The 19,802-nt window shown below is 53.0% G+C and overlaps 1 protein-coding gene across 3 annotated transcripts in view; it reads right to left on the reverse strand.

Annotated features, from left to right (window-relative positions):
* Positions 1-19,802, reverse strand: part of TMEM181 (transmembrane protein 181) — a 73,208-nt gene that overhangs the window by 42,403 nt on the left and 11,003 nt on the right. The window contains exons 1-3 of one of the 3 annotated variants that reach the window (XM_070602856.1): positions 12,828-12,930; positions 8,796-9,094; positions 429-532 (exon numbers count right to left, since the gene is read on the reverse strand). In XM_070602856.1, the coding sequence (XP_070458957.1) occupies positions 429-532; positions 8,796-8,875 (184 nt within the window). In that variant the 5' untranslated portion in view covers positions 8,876-9,094; positions 12,828-12,930. Of the gene's footprint in view, positions 1-428; positions 533-8,795; positions 9,095-12,827; positions 12,973-19,802 lie in introns of those variants that run through there. The other 2 variants (XM_070602857.1, XM_070602858.1) reach the window with 2 other exon arrangements.

Here is a 19,802-nt window from a genome sequence, read left to right on the forward strand (position 1 = left end):
CTCGGGCGTCACCAGGGCAGCCTCCCCGCTCCTCTGCGGCCACCCCAGCCCCATGCTCACGGCTATCTCACACCGTCCCCACCTTTCACTGCACCTGAACCATTTAGATGGCCCGTCTCCCCCATCAGCCAGCATGTCTGGATTCCCCAGCACCCAGGCTTGGTCCTGGTGCACAGAAGACTCTCCAGAAATATTTGATGTCCAATATAAGGCTTCCTGGTGCTGTCATGCTGAACTCAGGCCCTAGCTGCCGTGCGGGGCAGGACCAGGGGGACCCCTCCGCCCAGTGGGTTCAGAGAGAAGCAGGGCTTCACCCTCCACGACGGGGCCCTTGGCAGGTGAGAGCAAGTGGGTATGGCTGGGCCTGGCTGAGAAGTGCTGCACCAAGGTCACCGTAAACGATAAAATGATCAAAAACTGCACCTTACCTCTGATCCCGACGAAGACGGTCAGGCCAAAGCAGATGAAGAAGACAACGAACACGAGGACGAAGTGGCGCTTGGAGAGCGTGTACAGCCGCATGGGCGCCAGCCTGCGGAGCAGAAGCCCGTGGGTGAGGGGCCGGCAGGCAGAGGGCTCGGTCCCCAGACCACCACCGCACACAGGCCACACTGGGCCACCCCTCCCCACCTGCCAGCCCTCGTTTCCGACGCGGACCTATTCTGACAAAACAGTCCCAATGGGCTCAGTGACCACGGCGGTGGGGATGACATTCTGGTATGTTCTGGGTCAAGCGCTTGGTGGAGAGGGCCCCTGCCACCCTGGTCTGCACAGGGCCAGTGAAACCTCTCCTGATGGCGGGAAGCACGTGGTGGCTTCCACGCCCCCTTAGGACACATTTCAGCACACCACATCAGTGGTGGCCGGGCCCCCTCCACACACATCCCACCTCCAGCTGCCAGAGCAGAGCCCAGGTGCATGGAGGACGCTGCCCCACTCACATGCGCACACACACAGCTTTCACTGTTCGCTGTCACCATCAGGCCCAGCCTGCGAACTCCAGGTGCCACCAGCATCACATTCTTCTATCCACTCTTCCCGCTAGCCCACAGTTTTATTTTTCCTGTCCAGGGACCCTCACAGTCTAAGACCCCTCACTTGCATCACCCCGTCATTGTGACGCCCAGCCCAGAGTCAGGTTTTGATGCAACGAAGCAAGCTGCCCGCGGTTTCCCGTGCCTCACACCGATCTGAAAACCCATTCAAGGATCCATCCTCCCCTCCCCCATCAGGGCCCCTCCTGGGCATCCCTACTCTCTCCTCTGGTCAGAACAAAACGGCAGCGGGCTCGAGATCACTTCTCTTTCACAACTCCCCACCTCAGAGGCCAGCAAACAAAAGACAGATCTACAAAGGACCAGATGATACGTGTTTGAGGCCCTGCGGGCCACACAGTCTGTCACACATCCTCGACGCTGCTCTGTCAGCAGTCCAAGACACAACATAAACGTTCAACCCTCCTACAGAGAGGGGGCCGGCCAGGTTAGCCCGCGGTGGCTGACCCCTACCCTACAACCTGAAGAAAGACCCAGAAACCCAGAGATGAGAGCGAGTGGGGGTTTTGGTTTGCTTTGCTTTCCACGTTCTTTTTATCCCCCTCACATTTCCTGGTCTGGCAGCTGAGATAGCAGGAAGGAATTTCTCATGCCTCACGAACAGGAGGCAACACACACTCACTCACACACTCACACACACACACACACACACACACACACACACACACCCAGGGGGAGAAACAGGCTCCGAGCCAGAAACAGAGGGAAAGGTTATTTGCTCTGTGGTATGAAGCTCACACGGGATGTGTGCACACACAAGCTCTCCCTTACACGGCGGAAGATTCCAGCTCCTGAGCAGGAAAGCAGTTGGCGCTATCGCACACAGGGCAAGGGTGGGGCCCCCCAGCCGCCGCGGCCCTGACGTGGCTTTGCTGATACCCAGCTGTCTCTCACCAGCAGGACCTGGCAGGCCCTCGGTGGGTGAACCTCCAGGCCCGTGCTCCCTGAAGGACAGGCCAGCGAGGAGCGGAAGGAACGAGCACCTCCATCCTCTCCTCTGGGACTCGAGTCCAGCCGCTGAACCACGGACCCTGCCGTGTGTGAGAAGCGAGAGCTGGTGGATCAAGTGGCCTGATCCCAACTCAGGTTTTAGACCCAAAAGATTGTATAAGAGGCCTGAGAGCCTTAAAATATTAGAGCCAGACACTACCTCACGGAGGAAGCCCTACACCTTTGATCTGCACAAGGGGAATCTGAGGTTCAGAGATGGCAGGACACTTGCCTGAGACGTCCTAGCTCTGCCCCTTGGTGGTAGCTGCCCCTCCCCAGGAAGGACACTCTGGGAAGCAGGAAGGAGCTGAGGGACCCACCTCCGGGACTCCCTCCTGGGGGAAGCCCTGTGGAAGGCAGGGCTGGCACAAGACAAGGCCTCCTTGGTCACTCCTCTGTGATCCCCAGGCGTGGAGGCTGTTATGTGGCTGTTTTGCATGCCCTGTTTCATACACTCTGCAGAAGGGAAGATTTCTACACAGCTGCACAGGGCACTGTCACCCTGAAAAAACATTACACAAGCCAAACGCCTCGATGCTGTGGAACACAAGTAAAGTCTGCAGTTAACAGTACTGTACCAACGCTGCCTCTCAGCTCCGACGAACGGGCCATGGCTCCAAGACGCGAACACGAGGGGAAGCTGGGCAAGGCTGCGCAGAAACACTGCACCATCTTTGCCATTCTTCTGTGAATCTGAAGTTGCTTAAAAACATTGCACAAAGTCATCCACGGCGCCCCATTCTGCTGCCACCCACCCCAGGAGCGGGCCTGGTATGGAGGGCCTGGGGCACCAAGGGCTCCCCAGCAGACGCAGGAGCACAGAAGTGCTTCTTGGAAGCAAGAAAAACAGAATAAGAATAAGAATACTTAAAATTTTGATTTTTAAAACATATTACTGGTAAAACACATTACCAATGGTTTATTATAAAGCACAGTTATTTGGCAGGCGAGCAGGAACACTGAAAAAGAGACTTAAGAAAGGGAACGACGGCACAAGATCAAATTTCTGCAGCATACAACCCGCCCAGGGCAGCATCCAATTCTCCTCGGAGGGCGTGATAACATCCATTGTTTCCCCTTCCTTAAAACATCCACCTAAATCCAATTTATTAGAAGATTTCCTAGTTCAACAATCAAGCCTCACTCACCTCGATGGGAAAAAGACACAGAGAAAGGAAACTCAGTCCCCTGCTTGAGAAAAGGCCACCCTCGCGGACCTGGGCCTGCAGGAACAGGGTGGGCAAGGAGCCCCCTTCCGCTCTGTCTCGAGGCCCCTGGCAGACGGTAACCTCTCTGAGCATCCTCGCTCTGGGAGGTCTGGTCCGCAGACCCTCTCCAGCCACAGGGTGTCATGGGTCGTGGGACAGCACAGAGACGTGATGCCGCCCTCCTCTCCACGGTTCGTCCTGCTCTCAGTGTCTAAGAGCTCTGAAACAGTTCACCGCCAAACTAGAGACTTCTGAAACCTCAGGAACATCACCCTATTCCAGACAAATCGCACATCTACACTGTTGATCAAAACAACAAAACTTTGACATGGAAGAGGCAGCAGCCAGGAGTCCGGGCCACGGCGTGAGGTGAGCTCGGGATTTCACACCTCACACTCCCAGCTGCCTCCCAGCCTGCTTCCCGCCCTGAACCCGGCGCACGGTGATTTCTCTGCCTACTTCCCATTTCACCTCCTGGCTGAAATGCCAGCGTGTTTCTAACAATTCAGTGAACCTACACTAACCAAAGCCCGGGCAAGTCTTGGTGAGCAGAAAGCCTTGGTCATCAACAGGAGGAATAGTTGTGTAAAGGCTCAGAGGCAAGACTGTGAAGTAGAAAATATACACAGCCAGCCACTGAGAGGTCTCGGACCCAGAGGCCTTAACCCATCCCCCATCTGCCCCTCTACTGTCACCCGTCCTCCTCCGGCAGCTCTCCAGCCAGATTCAAGACCCCACACTATACAGGCTTTCCAATACTGGGGACCTCCTGCTTCCTCTTCACCAGTCCTTCCTGCCTCCAGGAACCATCCCCAACCTCTTGCCCGCCCTGACTCCCTCCAAAACAGGGTCTCCCGAGACATTTTCACTTAGAATGTCTTTCACATCACGTTACAGTCGATAGGTTTAAAATTGAACCCATTAAAAAATAAAATAACGTAAATGAAAGACTGCTTCTCACTGCCCCCTTCCTGCCTCTACCCTTTCTCCAGCCCCGATCCTGAAGTCTTGGAGTCACTGATGAATGGTGTCATCATTGATGAATGATGCCCGTCCATGAAGTCATCACTGATGAATGACGCCCATCTCTCATGCATCCCACCCATCCCGCCAGCCAGGAAGAGGTGATGCCCTGCGTCCTAACTTCTCTTCATCTCAGAACGCCAGTCCCGCGGTCCAAGCCCTCAGTAACTCCCACCACAAGTAGGCAGCAGCCTTCCAGACGCATCTTCCTCTGGGGGTGGTACAGAACTTTTAACATGCTACCCCTGCACAGAAAGCCCATGTGGCTCCCCAGAGCCACTTGATCAAATTCAAACTCCTCCTTTACAGCTTTCAAGGTCCCCCCAAATCCAACCCTGTACATATCCTACATGAGTTACTGCCTCCCTTAGTCATCACAACTACCTTCTGAGGTAGGTACCACTAGTGCCCCCATCTCACAGACGAGAAAGCTCAGGCTTTGAAAAGTAGATAACTTGCCCCAGATCACAAAGGTACTAAGTGGCAGACGCAGCATTCAAACCCAAGCATCAGACTCTAGTGCTTAAATTCTGTAACGCTTCCCAACACAGTCAAGCCAGACCCCACACCAGCCCATTCCCGCACTGCTCTCCTGATATGAAATGCTCTCTCTTCTCCCCACCAAACCATCTAAATCTGACCCAGCACTCAGGGTCACCTGTACGTCCCACCCCCTCCATGAAGCTTTCCCTCACTTCTCCATCACGCCGCCCATGTTTTTAAACCACGACAATGGATGTGGTCTGCACTACACAGCTGAGTGCCCAAAGACAAGGTACCGATCTATCTGCATGGACACCAGGCTCGGCACATGGGAGGCATTCAGAAAACACCTACTCAGCTCGACTTTCATCAGTTATCTCAAAAGTGTTCATGTGGTTCCCTCAAGCTGGTGGTGAGATGGTAGGGGGCAGGAAAGGGCTCCCCGTTGCTCCATACACCCTGGCCAAGTCAAGCACAGCAGCTGATGAAATCTCTCTGAATAACCAGGGCAAGATGTCTTCCTACAACATCTTGCCAGTTCACAATGAGTGTCTCTCCTGTTTTCTTTTCTTGATGGGACCCATATACCAGCCTTCTCTCCAGGTCCATATATCTTTTCACACTCAGGCATCTAATACACACTCTAAAATTCTGGCCCAGTTGGAGCCCCCAGGTCCTCGGAAGACCTTTCAAATGCAATGGAACAGACTGTTCCCTTAGCATCACCTTGGACTCTCCAGGTCCCTTCTAAATTAATCTCTATTTCATGGGTGATTTAAAATATCACGGAAATAATTCCTAGAGAAACTAAAAACACCTTAATGGAAAGCCAACCCAAAAAATTGCAGCCATAATCCAAATCACTATAAACCCTGCCTTCCCTTCATTATGCATATTCATAACCATTTCCCAACCTTCTGGGTTCTCAGGCCGACAACCGGGGAGTCACCTTTGACATCTGTCTTCTCCTCACTCCCCACATAGGATCCATCAACAAGGCCTCCAAAATATATGGAGACCAGAGCCAGCCCTCGTGGTCTCATGGTTAAGATATGGCACTCTCACCACCACGGCCCCGGTGCATTTCCCGGTAGTGGAACCACACCACGTGTCTGTCAGTTGTCATACTGTGGCAGTGGCTCACATAGAGAACTAAACTAATAGCCAGGATACACAACCACACACTGAAGCTTTAAAAAGAAATATATATATACATGGAGACTCAACCCTTCTCACTTCTCCGATGGAGCCTCTGCCCTCTTTCCCTGGACTGCAGTAGCCTCCCTACTCCAGCTTCCACCCTCAGCATCCCACGCTCTGCTCTCCCTCTAGCCACTCCCATGAAAGCCAGTGCATTCGTTCTCAGTTCAAAACTCTCCAGTGACTTCCCTGTCACTCAGAGTGACAGCCAAACACTTCACAACCAGCTGTCACTGGCATGCCTGTCACACGTGGATGGGTGTTTGCTTGTTTGTTTTGACACAACTGTTCCACTATCACCCCCACTTCACTCCAAAGAAGGCACAGGAGCCACGGGAGACAAAGGGATTTTCTTGGGGGTGGGACAGAAGCACACGTGCTGTCTGTCAGGGCCATTCCTGCCGCCCTCCCACCCTGATCCCCTGCCCACCAGACCAGGCTCCTGTAACAGAGGCTGAAAATGCCAGACCCTCGCCCTCCCAGCTTTCCTCCCAACTAGGGTGCAGAACCTGAGGGAACTCAGCCAGGCGCTGCTAGAAAAGGATTTCCTGCCTAACGAAGAGATGGATGAGAAGAAAACCCTCTCTGACCTCAGTGGACATAACTGCCCGAGTGACTGAAGCCACACCACACCTAAGAGGGTGGACACCGCCAATAGCCCAGGACAGAGAGCCGAGAGACGGAAACCATCTAGGTCACAGGCACCCAGAGCCGTCGAATAACCCTGGACATGCCGACCTGGTCTTCTGGACACTCTTGTGCTTTAAGTCCTTTCTCATGAGATACTCTATTAGCATCAAATGCTTCCCATCAATACACATACCCCCAAAACAGACCAAGATTAAAAACGAAACTCAAGATAGCCAGTCACGCAGGCATGGAAGCCTCCTAGCTCAGCCACCTGCACCTGTCCTTTCAGAACGTGAGAGTCACCAAGCAGCCCTGTCACTGGGCGCTGCCCTGCCTACTCCCCGAGTCACTGCATCCTTGCCCTCCCGTAGTCCTCAGCTGTGGGCCTGCCTCCCATGAAGCCACCCCAACCACCCTGAGGAAGCAATGTCTCCTCGACTGCAGGTCAGGAGGCACACGCCCGTTTCCAGATCTCATCGCGGGTGACGACTGTTCACACATTTCCACGCTCCTCTCTGTGCCTTACGACGGCAGGTGCACAACAACTACTGCCTCCTTCCATTCCTGCGCCCACTTCCCTGGTCTGACTCTGCTTTCCTCCATGTTCTCGTATCTTCCTGCTATGATCAATTCTCGACCACTGAACTGCACATTTAACCTTTTTCTCCCACCATTGCCCTTTAACGTTTTCTGTGGCTCTGGCCTTTGTCCTCTCAGCAAGTGCCTTCTGTGGGCACAGTCCAGGCCACATACCTCAGCGGGATGCCCTTCCTCTCCAGGGCCACTGGAGCCAACACCACTTTTCCCACTAAGCACTTCTCCCTCCACGCAGGCCTCACAAGAGTTCCTCACACAGCCCTGGAAGGAGAAGCGGGGAGGCCGCCCTCCCTGTGCCTGACTCCTCATGGGCCTGAAGCAGAAGGACCAGGAAATGGACAAATGTGAGCAGGCAAGGAAGGCGAGAAAACACCTCGGGGCGCTGTCTTTAAGCAATGGGGCAGAGATGGAAGAAAACCCAGCACCAACAGCCTCTGCCCCTCCCAGGACCCCAGGGATACCCACACTCGCGGTGGAGCAGGAGACAACGGTGTCCAGGAGACCGACGGGTTTCTATTGACATGTACTTATCTCGTGTCATGGAGTCACAAATACAGTACGTGGACAAGACAGAAAATATTCCAGAATTACAAATTTTGCCCCTTGTTCGACTCATACCCGGATTTCCCACTTCCGAATGAAAAAATGAGAATCTGGGCAGTGGAAAGGGACCTTCAATCTCTCGGTCCATTCTCACATTTTCACTGAGACTTTCTTTTTCTCATAAGCTGTATAAAAATCATCTCTTCTCCCGTGGCCAGGGCACCGGCCTGGTGCCTGTCGGGCAGGTTCAGATCCCGGCTCCCCCACTTCCTGGGCAGACGACGGCAGGCAAGCCAAGGACCACGCAGGGTCTGTCTCCTCATCTGGGAGTCAGACACAGCACAACACCCACAGGACTGTGGACGGGCATCAGCGAATAAGGACGTGCTCAGAACAGTGTGAATAGGCAGGACGAGCTCAACCAAGGTACTTCTCAGGAGTAATAGCTGTGTTTTTCTCTCCCTCTACTTTTTCTTTCTTTTTTTTTTTTAAGGAAGATTAGCCCTAAGCTAACATCTGCTGCCAATCCTCCTCTTTTTGCTGAGGAAGACTGGCCCTGAGCTAACATCTGTGCCCATCTTCCTCTACTTTATATGTGGGAGGTCTGCCACAGCATGGCTTGACAAGCGGTGTGTAGGTCCAGACCCAGGATCCGAACCAGTGAACCCTGGGCCACCGAAGCAGAACGTGCAAACTAAACTGCTGTGGCACCGGGCTGGCCCGTACTTTTTCTTTTTAAAAGAATCTCAGTTTACATCCACCAATATCTCTGAAGACCCACTGTGCAATCTCCCACTCCAGCTCAGAACCCAACTGACAGCAGGGCAGGAGGACTTCGCGTTCCCTAAGCACCTGCTTGGTACAGGCCAGGAGGCTCCCCAGGAGCCTGGGGCGATCAGCCCATTTCACACAGGGGAAAACAGAGGCTGGGGCAGGACACACTCTGAGGTCCTGGTCAGCAGGAGGTGGAGGTGGGATCTGTACCCACAAGGTCAGGGGGGAAAAGAGGCCCATCACACTCACTCTTCAACCCCTCACCAAAATCTTTCCTTTTTAAATAACCTACCATTTAGTGGGTTTTGAGAAGACACTCTGAGGGGAAGAACAGAAGAACTCTGACATTTCAATCAGCCAACTTAAATACATTACAAATAATTTATCTTCAGCACTTCAAAAAAGCCACTGTGTAGGGGCCGGCTGGGTGGAGCAGCAGTTTAGTTCTCATGTTCCGCTTCCTCGGCCTGAGGTTCACCTGTTCGGATCCCAGGTGTGGACATGGCACCGCCCATCAAGCCATGCTGTGGCAGGCGTCCCACATATACGTAGAGGAAGATGGGCACAGATGTTAACTCAGGACCAATCTCCCTTAAAAAAAAAAAAAAGAAAAAAAGGCCACTGCGCAAGCACTCAAAGCCCAACAAGCTCCTAACGCATTTTAATGAACAATGTTCTAAGCTCCTCAAAGAACCATGAATTCACCTGGATCCCCGCCAGGCCGCAAGCCCAGTGACTCACCCCCACGACCGTGTTGGCTGGGTCATCGAACACCCTTCCCAGGGCAAACAGAACAGGGAAGCAGGCCACACACTGGTCAGCTCAGGCAGCACCCCCACCCAGCTCCAGGCTGTGTAGCCCAGTGGTTATGAACTGGGGCTCTGGAGGCTGTCTGTCTGGGCTGGAAGGCCCCTCCAGCCCTGACCAGCAGGCTGACCCGGGGCAAGACACTTTACTTCTTGGGACCCTGGTTCCTGTAAAATTCAGGAAACTGAGGGACCCCACCACCTACGGTTGCTGGGACAGTGAAGGGAGTTGTGACACGAAAGCCCGTGCTAAGCGCCCATCATCGCCAGCTGCTACTGAGAGGCAGCAGAGTACCCAGTAGTGCCCCCTTACCCAAGGTTTCACTTTCCACGCTTCCAGTTACCCACGGTCAACTGTGGTCCGAAAATATTACATGGAAAATTCCAGAAATAACCCATAAGTTTTAAACTGCATGCTGTTCTGAGCAGCGTCACGAAATCTCGCACCGTCCTGCTCCAGCCCTTTGTCCAGAGGATCCACGCTGGACACCTACCAGCCCGTCGGTTACTCAGCAGCCATCCCGGTTATCAGATCAAGTGTCGCCGTGTCACAGGGCTTGTGCTCACGTAACCCTTACTTTACTTAATAAAGGCCCCAAAGCCAACTTTATTATTAGTTACTGTTGTTAATCTCTGACTGTGCCTGATCTACAAATTAAACTTTATCTTGGGTATCTACGTACAGGAAAAAACATAGCATACATAGGGCTCAGTACTGTCTGTGATTTCAGGCATCCCCTGGGGGTCTTGGAACGCATTCCCCCCGGAGAAGGGGGGACTACTGTACATCAGGAGTGTGGGCTCCGGAGCCGACTACCTGGGCTTCAGTCTCAGCTGTGCGACTTAGAAGCTGTGACCTTGGGAAACTCACTTGACTTCTCCGCACCTCAGTTCCCTCATCTGTGAAATGGGAACGATAAAAGAAACTTCCCTATGGGGAGGGCGGCTGTGAGGATTACATGAAATGACGCATATCAAGCACTTACAACAGTACCTGGTACATAGATCATTTTGGTTCAGGAAAAAAAAAAATTCTAAGAGACACAATCCTAAATGACTCTGGTTGCAGGAATAGGGTACTGACCCGGGCCTGGTGTCCCCTCAAGGACCAGGACGCAGACACCATAGCAAGGCTCCACTATGTTAATTTGTCGGTGCCACCCCTTCACTGCTGGCAGAAGAGGAGTCGAACTAATACACTTCTACACTTACATGCTCCTGGAGAAAACTGACACGTAAAATACACTCTTTAAAAGATGGGTGAACCAGCAAGACACACACAAAATGCCAACCTGATTTAAGTTTGCAGAGCAATGCTACAGTGACAGCAAAGCAACAAAGGAACCTGGGCACCCTCAACCAGGGGTAGCCCTCAGCTCAAACAGGAAGTCCCATTAGCGACTGAGACCCGCCCGGCACCATCCTCTCCTCCCGAACTCCTGGCTTCTCTCCCTTCCCCAGCATTACCAGAAAACGAATGGAGTCAGCAGGAAACTGATGCATAAAGCTTTAAGAACTGAGAACTCCATACTCTGACAGGTTTTGATGGCAATTTTTAAATGGCCCTTTTAAAAAGAGGAGGCTGGGCCTCATGTGAGCAGTGAGGTCACAAGGCCAGGATCTGCAGGGCGACAGAGCCCACACTGACCCCCACCCCAACCAGTGCCACCGCTCCCCCAGACCCCTCTCTTCTCTTCCAGTCTTCCCCACCCCACTCTTTCCCTGGCGTCTCTCCCTGCCCCTGTCACTTCTTACCTTTCCCACCGTGACACCCTCTCTCACACCTGCCAACAAGAGCACTTTGACCAGGCACCTAAGTCTTGTACACACTTTAGATAGTCAGGCTTGTTTTCTTGTAGGATTTTTATACGCTGCCAAAGACTTTTTCCGATTTCTAGGTCCGTGCCATTCCGAACGCTGGACGATGTGGGGGCTGACGTCCAGGTCACCACAACCCACCACCCCAGCCCCTTGCTCAGCAGAGCCTGCAGCCCCGCTTCCAGGAGACCATCCGTGCTGCCTACAGCTCTGCAGCGGGAGAAACTCGAATGCTCCACTAAAATCCTTCATTCGAACTGTGGTTTTGCAAATCCTCCTTTAGTTAATAGCCCCCGCGTGGTCTAGTTCCCCGTCGTGTAACAGGCAGCACAGGACTCCCGCAGGAGACCGGACTGAAGTCCGGGCTCACGCCCACACCAACTTCAAACTCTGCCTCTCTAGTCTGAGTCAAAGGGACAACACGGGGAAACTCCTAAAACATGCTGACTGTCACTCTGCTACAGGGTCACAACTTGGCACAACTCCAAAAGGCACCTTCGCAAAGTATTCCAAAGGTGCTATTCACACACACCACAAAGGAATCGTGTCACTTGATGGGTGAGAGGCGACTGCTCACCCATCTCTGCCTGGGGTTTAATCAAAAGAAAGACCTTTAAAACATCGATCTCGGACTGACATTTTACACTAGTCTGGTTTTCTATGCTGTACTAAAGTGATTAACCAAAGCCAGAACCTCCCGAGGAAGGAGGAAAAAACTCTCCTCACATCATTTGTGTTTGCTTTCAGGCACCACCTCCGGACCTTACTTCCCTCTGTCCTCAGGGAAATCAGCAGAGGTCCACTGCAAACCTTTTCTGCCTCTAAAACCCCAAAGACACAGAGACACTCACACGGTACCGTCGTAAGGCTGCCTACAATTGTGGGAACCTGCCCTCCAAACCTGTCACAGCCGCTGCTCCACGCAGCAGAGACGCCAGGCACTCCTCCGGGACTGCAACCCAAGAGCTAAACTTCTTTCTAATTCTCTCTCCTTCTTTTCCGGATGGCCCCTGGAGGACACCCAGGTGACACTCTTGCGTCAAAAGCAAGCTTTAGGGACAGCGTCTATGGGGCCCTGGACAGGTTTTTCCTCATTAAAACCCCTGAACTTCACAGAGGGAGAAGGGCCCAAAGTCAGCAGATTGTAACTCATAAACTGGGCCTCCCAGAGATCTGAAGAGGCTGTGGCTGCCTCCCAACGTGCCAACATCATCAAAAAGCCCTAGGAAAGCATCTCACTTTCCCCGGAGCTGGGCCCCCTCGCAAAACGCAGAGCGGGGCGCTCTGGGCGCTTTGATGAATAGGGCCACCGCCCGGGGCAGGGGCCACCGCCTTTCCAGGGGAGGCTGGGCCGCCAGAAGGAAGGCGGCGAGGAGGCTCCGGAAAGGACAGGCCATCCCAATGAGGCTGCCCTGGGGAGGGACGGGGGTCACTCGGTTCCCCTAAGCAGCAGGGCCAGAGCCGGCCTCGAAGGGCCCTCCCCGGGCGCGCTCTGGCCGAGGCCGGTCCCGGAACCCCGACCCCGTCTCCGCTGCTCCCTCCAGCCGGTGGCTCGGAGCCCTGCGCCAGGAGCCCCCACGAAGCCCCGGCGGCGCTCCTCCCGCGGCCCCCGAGCTCCACGTGGCCGGCCCCCGCCGGGGGCTCCCGACTCCGGCCACGCGCCCGGGGACCCCCGCCCCGCCCGCCGGGCCAGCACTCACGGTTCCATCGCGGCGGCCGGCCCTCGGCCCGGCCTGCGCCCCGAGCCCGCCCGGTGCCGCACAGCAGCCGCCGCAGCCGCAGCCGGAGCCGCAGCCGGAGCCGCTGCCGGAGCCGGAGCCGCAGCCGGAGCCCCTGGCCTCGTCCGAGCACGCGCGGCCGCGTCACGTGCGCGGAAGCGGCCCGAGGGGCCCCGGCCGGGGGGCGCGCGACGGGGGAAGCCGGGCCGCGGCCGCAGGAGGGGCCGGGGTGGAGCGCACGGGCGAGGCGGTGGCGCACGGCAGGGGTGAAGCGAGGACAGGCGGCCGGGGGGAAGGGGGTCAGGTGGCCAGGGGAGGGGCCGGAGTGTGGGCGCATGGGCGACGGGGGTGGCGCGCGGACAGTGGACGGGGCGCATGGCCCGAGTTGGGGGTACTGTCGGCCCGGGTGAAAGTGGGGCGCGCCCAGGGGAGGTGGGAGGTGCGTGGCCGGGGAAGGCGGTGCAAGAGCGAAGTGAGGGGACCCCCCCCCCCCCCCCCGCCCTCCACGACAGGCCGGGGATGGGGACGACCAGCCGGGGGCGGGGCGTGCGGTGCGGGCAATCTGGGAGCAGGAGACAGCGCACAGCCAGGCCCCGTGGAAGGAGGCGCAGCAGCGCATCTACCTCCCCTGCACCCCGCGAGCACAGAGGCCGGCCCTGAACTTGGGGCTTAGTCAAGGGTTCACAATAGAGTGGATGAATGAATGAATGAATGAATGACTACACTCTTTACCCCTTGTCCCTAGCTGAGGAGACAGCACATTAATTCATTCACCCCCCTGCTTCCAGGGTGTCTTAACCAGGGCATAAGAATGGACCGTGGGAGTCCATGAATGCCCTGCAGTTGTCTGAAAGACACTCTGGGTGTCTGCATTTTTCTGGGGGTAGGATCTACAACCTTCCATATTCCCAAAGAGGTTTGTGACCTCAAAGAGGTTAAAAGCCAGGGCAAACCTCTGACACGGCTGAGTGATGACAGGAGAGCTTTCCTGGCTTTTTCTGGTAGCTTCTCCCCCAAACCTTTTCTAAACTCCAGCTACCATGCTGTGCAGATTCTCCATCCTTGGTACAAGCACTGTCCCTCAGGGAGGATGCTGGTATAGATCCCACATCCAGCATCCCACAGAGCTGAAGATGTAACTGATGGTGCCTCCTGGGTCTGCCAAGGTGCTGCAACAGGAGCAAATGTCAGGGGCCCATGGCTGTTGAAATTGTTTCCAGACAGCGTGAAGGGATCAGCTGACCAAAAGCGCTTTCTTGATTTAGGACCTTGGCTCACAGTTCTACATTTCTGTAATCAAGAACAGATGAGAGCCACGGTTTGGATGTCTCCGAGATTCTCTTTGGAGCATTGGTCAAAAGGTCCCCTCTCCCCACGCTGCTGTGGGTTTAAAGTCAATATGAATGAGGAAAATAAAAGACTCAAGCTTCCTTCCTAGTGTATCCTCATTCGTCACTAAGCTGTCAACAAGCTTGGTATTGGGGGGAAGATACTAACATGAATAAGATACAGTTTCCGCCCTCAGCAAACTTACAAAATATGTTACCAAAACCAAATGTGACCAGCACAGATTGCTACACTGGCACTGAGGAAGGGCGCCTAACTCACCTGGGGAGGGGTTGGGGGGAGTAGGAGAGAGAATGCCGTGATGTTTGGACTGATCTCCAGGGGGAGCGGGAGGTTGGGAAGTGGGAAGGAAGCGAGGATGCCAGGCAAAGCAACAGCCTGAATACCAAATAATTACAACAAGAAATTCCATTAGCACTCTGCATCCTAAACCGCAGCTCTTAAAGGAATGATAACAAAAGATTATTTCTTGAATTCTTTCCGTAGACACTTGGAGGCAAAGGGCTCTTCATGACCACAAGAACAAGAAACATAAGCCCCAGTGCCTGCGGGCACAGGTGGGTGACAGGGACGTAGGTCAGGTGGGTACTGTGGACTAGACAGTGTGCATCGTCTAAATGGGCAGCTGCCACTCAACGCTTTGAAAGAGTCTGACGTCAAATATGATTTTTTATGGGATACATTCTGATTCTGAAATGCTGGAAACTAACTTGAAAAATATTTTAAACTCCGAGAGGACTAAACAAAACACATTTGCCAGCTACATTTGCCCCAAGGCAGCCAGTTTTTACCTCCGATCTGAAATGGGCTTACCTGGTGCAGAAATGCCTGCTCCGAGGAGGTGCCAGCTGCCTGGCCTCTCCTGAGACGCCCCCACGGAGCCCTAGCTGTTATCCTATGACTCCAGGTTTTAAAAAGAGTTCACATCTTTGAGGCCCAAACTGCCTCCTGGTAATTTCTCCCTTGGGCTGCTGTCCAGTGTCTCTTAGATCACTTTTTCTCACTTATTTGTTCTTCCAACATTAACTGAGTGTTCAGTGCACGCTAGGCGCTCTTCTCAACTGTGGAAACATGACGTGAATACGCGGACAAGTCCCTGTCCTCCTGGGACCGACCTTCCAGTGAGGGACACCGCCAGCAAACAAATACTAACCGAATAACGGCATAGTTACAACTGTGATGGAAAAGGACATGGAAGGTGCTGTGACCATGTATGTGACGAAGGGAGAGGGACCCCACATATTCTGGGGCTCTGAGAAGGCTTGTCTGGTCCGTCAGCCATCCCTCATGTGACACTCCTCCAGTCCCCCTCCCGGCTCCCCTCCTCAGAGCATGCTCCTGTTTGGCAAGCTTCCTCTTTCAGAATGGAACACATTTCAGGTGAGGGCTGCACCAGCCTGAGAATGAGTTCATATTTTGGCAGCATCGACCCATTCGGCCCAGTATTCCACTCTCATGACACTTATTCGGCTCTGGGCTCAGGGTCATGCCGTTCAGTGAGAATAACTAGCATTTACTGAGCATCTGCAAAGTCTAAGGCCTGAGCCAAGGAACTCTCTTAACAACTTGATGACTCATCAATGGTCGCAATCCTCATTTTACAGACAGGAAACTGAGGCCTAAAGAGGTTGAGTGATTTTCTCAGGGATGACTGATAAGAACTCATGACGACCTAACCCAAGCCCATGCTCTTCCATTTGATGTCCCAAGCATTGTGGAATGTGACAGGGACATGGTGACCAGCAGAGGCCGGGTGCAAATGGGCCGCCAGCTGTAGTCTCTCTAACCTCAGAGGCACTCAGCCCACATTTATCAACTTTGTTCTTATTAAAAAGCCTTCTAAAATCCAGATATACTATGTCCACAGCATTCCCCAGTAATCCCATTGGATTGGAAATTTGATGTGTGTGTGAGTGTGTACATATTTGCAACCAACCTTGTTTCAAAAAGGATCATGATGTCAGAAATAAGATTGGTCCGACACCACCTATTCTTAGAAGAACTCCTATTCATACCTAACAGTCATTTCATTTTCTAAGGGCCAACAAACTATCCTTTTAAACAACTTCCTTCTAGAACAGGACCAACGTCAAGTCCCCCAGTCTGTAGTTTGCTGACTCCCACTCACCACTATGTTTCACAGTTGACAGCGACAACTCAAGAGGCTCGTCTGCAAGTGTCTTGATACCCTAGGAAGTCAACAGTCTGTTCCAAGGGACTCAAACTCCCTTCCTAATTTAATGACTGACATTCATCTCGCGTTTTGTAGTTATACTCTTGTGATCTCCTCCCCTTTAACCTTAGTTAGTTTTTTACTCCCAATACAGCCACACCGAAGGTGAGGGCTCCAACATATGAATTTGGGGAGGATGCAAACATTCTATCCATAACACCCCTAAATAGAAGATTTCTTTAAAAGGAAAATTGACTTATATATTCAGTGCAGAGAATAGAGGAATCAGTACTAACAACTCTAATTGCCTGTTCTTCGTTCCAAGGCAGGAAAATCTCAGTCTGGACTTCCCCGTAAGCCTGATTGCAGTTGATGACAGTTGACGTTAGTGACATCCCTTGGCCTGGGTTTTCACAGCCCCTGGACACCCATCTTCAGCTGGCTCCTCCGCTCTCCAATAAGCAGAGCATGAACTAAGGTACTCCCATCCGTGGCTCAGTTCTCTCACTGTCTGCCTTCCCCGTCCCATCATTTGAAGGAAGGCTCACTTGCCTCTGGCCTTCCTTCCTTCAACAAGCCTTCTGGCCCACTTGCTGCATCAAACATGGGAGCTTACTTCTCACCGTCTTCTTTCCTTCTAAGAACAGACCATTAGAAGCAAGGGTCTCTTATTGATTCAAATGCTTCATCTTGCTTATCAAGTTTAGCAATACCAGGAAACTCAGCTCAGTAGTTATTGACAATAGGAGGCTGTTGTTTTTGCTTTCTTATCATTGTGCTTGTTCCCATTATTTATTGTGGAATAAGAAACTACCCTAACATATAGTAGCTGTTTTAGTTATCTATTACTAGATAACAATTTACCCCAGAATTTTGTGACTTGAAACAACAGTATTTATTATCTTGCAGTTTTTGTGGGTCGGGAATCCAAGCACAGTTAACTGGCTCCTTTGGCTCAGAGTGTCTCATAGGCTGCAGTCAAGGTGTCAGCTGGGGCTGAAGTTATCTCAAGGCTCGACTGGGCAAGGATCTGCCTCCAAGCTCACGCACTTGGCTGTTGGCAGGATCCAGTTCCTCATGGGCTGTTGGCCAGAGGCTACTCTCAGTTCCTTGCCACATGGGGCTCTCCATAGGACAGCTTACAACATGGTAGCTTTGCTTTATCTGGTGAGCAAGTGAGAAGAACCAGAGAGCATGAGAGCAAGATGAAAGTCACGATCTATTATAATTCAAGGTCACAAGCAACATCCCCTCACTTTTGCTCTATTCTGTTCTTTAGAAGCAAGCCACCAGTCCATCCAACACTGACAGGGTGGAGATCATGCAAGGGTGTGAATACCAGGAGGTGGGGATTGTTGGGAGCCATTTTAGATGGTACCTACTACAATGGCTTGAAACAACAGTTTATCATCTCTCCTGGTTCTGTGTGTTGACTGAGCTCAGTTGGGCACTTCTTGCTGGGGGTCTCCTTTGTGAATGCAGTGAGATGACCTCTGGGGCTTCAGTCATCTGAAGGCTTGACTGCTGGACATCCGAAACAGCATCTTCACTTGCATGTCTGGTGCCTGAGCTGGGACGGCTAGAAAGCTGGGGGCTGGCCAGGCAGTCTTCTCTATGTGGCTTCTCCACATGGCTAGCTTGGGCTTCCTCATAGGTCTCAGGGAAGTCAGACTTCAAACGTGGTAGCTGGTTTCTTCTAAAATGCTGCTCTAAGACACCAAAGCAGAAGCTGCAGGGCTTCTTACGACCTAGCTCAGGGGTCATTTACCATCACTACCACCACGTTCCGTTGGCAAACAAAGAGCTGGAGCCAGCCCAGATCCATGGGCAACGGACAAGAAAAGAGCTTGAATCCTGGGAGGAATGGTTCTTTGGGTACCATCTTTGGAGACTAGCTGCCATGGGCTTGCAACATAATATTTGCTTCCTCTCCTTTCTTCATCTCCAAGGGTAAGATAACTATTCACAGAACTTTCAGAATCACTGTTAAGTTTACTACCATGGTAAGGAGTTTATGTATATTATCTCATTCTAGCCTCTTAGCACCATTAAAACAAATACCCTCTCTTTCCTTGGTACCTGTTGGTATCTGCAACGACGCCCAGTGCGTAGAAGCAGAAGCGCCCTGCCCGTGCCCATCCCTGGCTCTCACATCCCTTACTCACAGGCTGCGGTGCTTCCACTCACCAGGAATTAGTGCCCAGCATACCGATACCCTTCACCTTCTCTGCCTGTGGAAGTTTAGGAGTTTTTAAGCATCAGTCCCAATTTATGAGACGGAAACATGTCTTTCATTTTATTCCCAGCATTTCGGCAGTACCATTCCTCCACCACCCTTCTGATTTCACTATGCTGGCCTTTGTCCTCAGCTTTCCAGGGCCTGGCACCCAGCCTGGTCCAGAGGACATCCAACACATGTGTATTGAACGAATGACAACCGGCCTTGTTAGACGACTGGTAATATACCGTGTGTTCTCCCATAGTTTAGAGAATGGGGGAGCGCCTTCCCATGGCAGGCCAGGGAAGGAGGCTGCGGGGACCATGGGTGTATCATTTGGAAGGGAGAAGTTGGGCACACTCCTGCCTTCTGGTGAGTGTGACCAGCTGGTCCAGTTTTCCTGAGACTTTCCTAGATTTAGTACTGAAAGTCCTATGTCCCAGGACCCCTGCATCCCAGGCAAACCAGGACTGTTGGTCACCTTATCTCCGGCTCATATTTTTTCTCTGAGTTAACTGAGCAAAGTTGTCTTAACGTTTATAGACTGTCTGAGCTTGGGTCCCTCAAAAACAGAACCTAAGGCGAAAGTCTCCATGTAAACTTTATGGGGAGCAAGTACAATCTTGGAAAGAGGAAAGAGAGAGAATGAAGCGTGGCAGGGACTCAGAAGAGGAAATTCAAGGCCGTGCAAGCTGCCCACAGCTTCCCGACCAACACAGCTGCTTGCTCAGTCTTGCAGGATAGCTCCAGAGAGACGGAGGGAAATGAGGGTGTCTGGAAACCATCTGTTGGCTCTCTGCTGCCGTCTGTCTCCCACAGGTCAGAGTCTGACCTGCAAATCCAGGTTATGGTCCCTGGCCCCTTCAAGCAGCCATGGGGAGCCCGGGCCTGCGGGCCCCAGTCCAGTGGGTGTGGGGCAAACTAGCTGCCCTTATCAGTCAGCACGGGGGGCTCCCTGGTCTGTGGGGCAGAGGCAGCAGAGTCTGGAAACTACGTGAACCTTCACCAGGACAGTTCAGGTGGGAAGCAAGGCCCAGGTGACAGTGGGGGTGGGGGTGGGTGGATATGGGCAGGGCCCAGTGGATCTCGGGGGACCTGTCAACTGGATCCAGTACAAAGAGGTGGAGAAGGTTTGAAATCATGGCAAAGACTGGGGAAATGAGCAGCCTGGGAAAACCTAGCAGGATTTTAGGACTTCATTAAGGCCCCAGCTGAGGTC

Source organism: Equus przewalskii, chromosome 32, assembly GCF_037783145.1.
Source record: "Equus przewalskii isolate Varuska chromosome 32, EquPr2, whole genome shotgun sequence".
NCBI lineage: Eukaryota > Metazoa > Chordata > Mammalia > Perissodactyla > Equidae > Equus > Equus przewalskii.